The following is a 4,873-nucleotide window of genomic DNA, read 5'->3' as shown; positions in this document are numbered from 1 at the left end:
ATTTTTATTTTTACAAAGGAGGAGGAGGAGGAGGAGGAGGAGACCTTAAGTTTTCTATACTTTGGGTGTCTATGCTGTGAAGGATAATGATTGTGCTCCATAGATTCATCGTAGAACTTGAGCTTTGGTCCCCTAAGAAAACTAAAACAAACAACATAAAGAAGCAAGTTTTTTCTCTTAAAAAAAAAAAAAATCTCTTGGTTTCTCTTTTTTGGCAACGCTTTATTTTTTCTAGCCAATGCTTGTTATTTTTCTTATTCTTTCTTACTTCAAATTTGAAAATGCATACTTCTTTTTCCTTTTTATTCCCAGACATTGAATCCTATATGTCTTAAATATTTTTCAGGGACAAGGTTTGCATTTTTCTTTTAAAAAATAATTAATTGGCTACAGGAGTTTTCAGCTTATTTATGGGGTTCAATTGTCCGCCCTCTAGTCTCACCCCCCCCCCCCCGTGTATAATGGAAAAGTTAAAAGGAAAAAGGTCAAAATTGTTCCTAATATATTGGAGTTGGTATAAAAATGCTCTCTGTCAACCTATTCAACAAAAATAATGTCCCTGTACTTAGTTTTTTTTGCATAAAACTACTTTAAAAACTAACCGGTCATTTGAAACAAAATCGAAAAAGGCCAAAATTGCCCATGATCTATCGAATTTGGGTAAACTATCCTTCGTTTACCCCATATCAAAATAAAGTGAAAATAGCATGGGGCTAGCTAGTTTTCGGATAAGTAATCGAAAAATATCCAATATTTGTAAAATCATTAAAAAGTAACCAATATTTTATGCGGAATTAAAATCTGGATTGGACTACACACTATTTCAAACAGATAATGAAACAAACCGATCTCTTCTCTCTCATGAAAAACCCTACGCTGAACGTCTAAACCCTAGCTTTCATGGCTGCTCAGGCCACTGGCCAGCCTTTTCTGAGGTTGGTCAGTCGTCTCTCAACTCTATACAACCCCCCAAAACATCTATAAACCCTAGTTCAATCCAACAGTATGTAAATCTACTAAAACCACAAGCATTAAATGCCTCCATGCAGAACCCTAACGTGCAACTCAAACCTGTGGAGTATTTACATGGCGAGCCTCTTGTTCGATGGAAGAAGAGTGAAGTAAAACAGTCTATCGCGCAACAAGGATTACAACTGGCAGTGTTGGGAAAATTTTCTTATGAAAAACCTATAATTCATGAACTAAGGAATGTTATTCCTATTCAGTGTGAGATTAAAGGTCCATGTTCGATTGGGTTGATTGAAGACACACATGTTCTTATTAAACTATCTCTTACGGAGGATTACATTCATCTATTGTCCAAGCCGGCATTTTATTTGAAAGCATAAGGAGATTTATGGCAGATGAGATGCACCAAGTGGAGTTCATGGTGGAAGCCAGATGAGAAAACACATATTGCTATTCCATGGATATCATTTTTGGATCTCCCTCCTAACTTTTTTGGTAAGGACTTTGTGTTCTCGTTAGCTAATGATGTAGGCAGGTCTCTTCATATTGATTTGGCCACTCAAAATGGTACAATACCTAGCTGTGCTAAGGTCAAAGTTGAAGTAAACTTATTAGCTATATTTCCTCAAAGGATAAAAATTATAGAAGAAGAAGATGAAACTGGCCCTAAGGAATCGAAATGGATTAAAATCAAATATGATTATATGCCTAAGTACTGTAAGACGTGTAAGAAGCAAGGGCATAATGAAAAGGAATGTTGGATTATTCATCCAGAGCTACATAAGAAGTTCAAAGAAGAGGGTGAGGATCAGAATAAGGAGAAGGCTGTTGTGATGCAAGGTGAGGTGATTGGGACTGCAGCTGCTTCAACAAAGGTATTGGCAAGTGAAAAAGTGAGGGGCAAACCTGCACCAAGTGTTACCAAGAATGAATGGATGCAAAGGAGAAAGAATAAATATCAACGAGATAGTAGAGTATACATAATCGATAATGAGGAGGTTGTGTCTACTGAGCCAACATATGATCACAGGGAGTCAACAGGAAAGGGGGCAACTAGTAATGTTGCTGGTACTGGAAAAGAAGAGAAGAATGATCCAGTAAAAATAAGCAATCAATTTGCTTTGTTAGAAAAAGGTGAAATCGAGATACAAAAGCAAATAAAAAAGGAAGCTGTGGAAAAGGTGTTAAATAAGGAGAAGAATGAGGCAAAGAAGGCAAATCCTAGTTCTATTGGGAAAACTTCTCCGGAAAATAATGAAGTGCAAATTATGGAAAAGGTAGCTCCTAATCCTACTGTTATTGGGATTTAGGAGTCTAATAAAAAGGAATCTACAATTGATTGGGTACATAGGAGATTTGGCATGAGTAAGGAGGAGTTAAGGGAGATGAATGTTGTTAATCATTCATGCCATGAAATTCCATCACAAACTTATGGAGATTCCAAGGAGAATGGGGCAAGCGTAAAGGTCAGCTCTGAAAGACAGCTTTGGAGTGATGAGGTTGAGATTATGGAAGACAATACCACAATATTTAGTACTAGAAGTAAGAAAGAAAGACACAACAAGTTTGAAGAAGTGATAGCAGATGTGAGCTTTATCGCTACAGTAAATCCTAGAATGTCAAAAACTAGGGTTGAGTTTGGGAAAGGGGCTAGTAAACCAATAGCTAATCTAATGCTTGGAGCAGGACAAGGCACACATAAGGAGGTTACTTACATAGGTGGATCAGTTGGTAAAGCTTAAGCTAAGAAAGGAGCCAATAGAACAGTAATCCCTAGGGGTACTGTCCAGTTTTTGGCTAAGGAGGAAAGTGATCCGGTAGAGTTTTCAGCTGATCAACAAGTTGGGAATGCTCATATTGACCTAATAGTTGATATTGTAAGGTTACCAACTCAAACAACTGTAATTAACATGCCTAAAGGCAATGGAACAGTAATTTATGGGTGTCATTCTACAGGAAACCCTAGCTTGGGTGATGTGTATTCTCTGCAATTCAAGGCAATACATGAGGCTATGAGGGATAAGGAACTGAATTATGGGGTATTGAAGGAGGCTACAAATAGGGCTAATGATCAAATGGCTATTGCTCCTATGGCAAGTCAAATGGAATTTGGGCAAAGCAACAATGTTGTGCAAATAGCTGCTCCAGTTTTTGATGATCCTGGGCTCTTAGCTGGGAAAACTTTCAGTGTTACAAGTGGCATTTTGGCTAAAGGAATCCTAATCAATAATAGGAGTCATAAGGAGTTGGGAATGATATTCAAAAATCATGAACCAAATCCTTTAGACCTAAAGGAGGTTGATGATGAACAAGATGAAGAGGAAGACTTGGGGGAAGACATAGAGGAGGAATCTATAACTGCTAACTTTAAACAAGAAGAAAGAGATGGTGATATATCTCCCAAGAGTGTGGACAAGAAGAAATCAGCTGGTAAACCTACAAGGAGACAAAAGAAAGACATCAAAGACAGTATACCTTTAAGGGTGCAACCAAAGAGGAGTGTGATCTCTAATTCCAAATAATCTTATGGATAATGCTCTGGTTTGGAATGTGAGGTTTATAAACACATAAAAAGCTTTCAATAGATTTCTTAACCTACATAGAAAGTACAATTCTTACTTGATAGGATTGATGTAACTTTGGCAAGACATCAATAAGCTGGAGGTGTATAAAAGGAAGCTGGGGATTTATTCTGCTTATGCTAATGTGAACGGAAAGATATGGGCATTCGTTGATGAATTTATTGATGTTGACATTGTGATGAATATGGAACAACAAATTACATTGAAGCTATTTCATAGGAATCTGAATAAAGAGTTATATGTGAAACTAGTTTATGCCAAATGTGATGCTATTGAAAGAATTGAACTATGGGATTCAATGTATCACTTAGCCTCATATATGGAAGCTCATTGGCTTGTTGGAGGAGATTTCAATGTGATTCTATCTGAGGAAGAGAAATATGGGGGCTGGCCTATGTACCTGAGTGAAGTTGAAGACTTTGCACATTATGTGGACACATGTGCATTATATAATCTTGGCTTCAAAGGGAGCCTGTATACTTGGTGGAATGGGAGGTCTGACATTGGTTGCATCTTTAAGAGGCTTTATAGGTTCTTTGCAAATCAACAGTTCTTAGATTTATTCCCAGTATTTTAGGTTGAACACTTGATCAAGTATGGTTCTGACCATGCTCCTCTCCTGTTGTCTTGCAACATTGACACTGTCCAAGTTAAGAAACCAATTAAGTGTTTAAATTTCTGGACCAAGCATAAATCTTTTCTGAAAGTGGTGAAGGAGAATTGGGTAGCTGATTCCATGGGGAACCCATTCATTTTATTCCAAAGTAAGCTGAAAAAGGTGAAGACTACAGTGGCAGCTTGGAGCAAGGAGACATTTAGATATATTTTCTAACAAATTGCAGCATTGGAGGATGTTATTAAGGTACACGAGATTGAGTTTGAATTGAATCTAACATCTCAAAATAGAGCTAAGTTGCACAAAGTAGAAGCTGACCTTACAAGGTATTACCATGTTGAAGAAGAATTTTGGAGACAAAAGGCTGGAATGCAGTGGTTTAAGGATGGTGATAGGAACACTAAGTTCTTTCATGCTCATGTGAGAGGCAAGAGGAAAGGGTTGCAGGTGTCCAGAATTTTGGACAAAAATGATAATTGGCTGGAATAACAAGAAGATATGGCAAGGGAGTCAGTAGAGTTTTTCCAGGCTCAGTTCATAGAAGTAAGAATTCCTACTAACTTTGATATTATTCAGCATGTTCTTAGGATGGTGTCTCAGGATCAGAATGCAAAGTTGTGGGAAGAACCAACCATGGAGGAGATTAAGGCAACAACTTTTGGATTGAATGGGGATAGTGCAAGTGGTCTAGATGGATTCACTGACC

At 37.6% G+C, this 4,873-nt stretch overlaps 1 protein-coding gene across 1 annotated transcript; it reads left to right on the top strand.

Annotated features, from left to right (window-relative positions):
• The first annotated feature begins 1,364 nt into the window (after positions 1-1,364).
• On the top strand, positions 1,365-2,279 carry LOC138897164 (uncharacterized). The gene has a single exon (XM_070183122.1). The coding sequence runs from the start codon at positions 1,365-1,367 to the stop codon at positions 2,277-2,279; it is 915 nt and encodes a 304-aa protein (XP_070039223.1).
• The last annotated feature ends 2,594 nt before the right edge of the window (positions 2,280-4,873 follow it).

The sequence above is a fragment of the Nicotiana tomentosiformis genome, chromosome 8, assembly GCF_000390325.3.
Source record: "Nicotiana tomentosiformis chromosome 8, ASM39032v3, whole genome shotgun sequence".
NCBI classification, from domain to species: domain Eukaryota; kingdom Viridiplantae; phylum Streptophyta; class Magnoliopsida; order Solanales; family Solanaceae; genus Nicotiana; species Nicotiana tomentosiformis.
Note: the sequence above shows the minus strand (reverse complement) of the source record. Positions and strands in the feature narration are given on the sequence as shown.

Coding starts and splice junctions, on each gene's coding strand:
- LOC138897164 (XM_070183122.1), top strand. CDS start 1,365: ATGAGATGCACCAAGTGGAGTTCATGGTGGAAGCCAGATGAGAAAACA.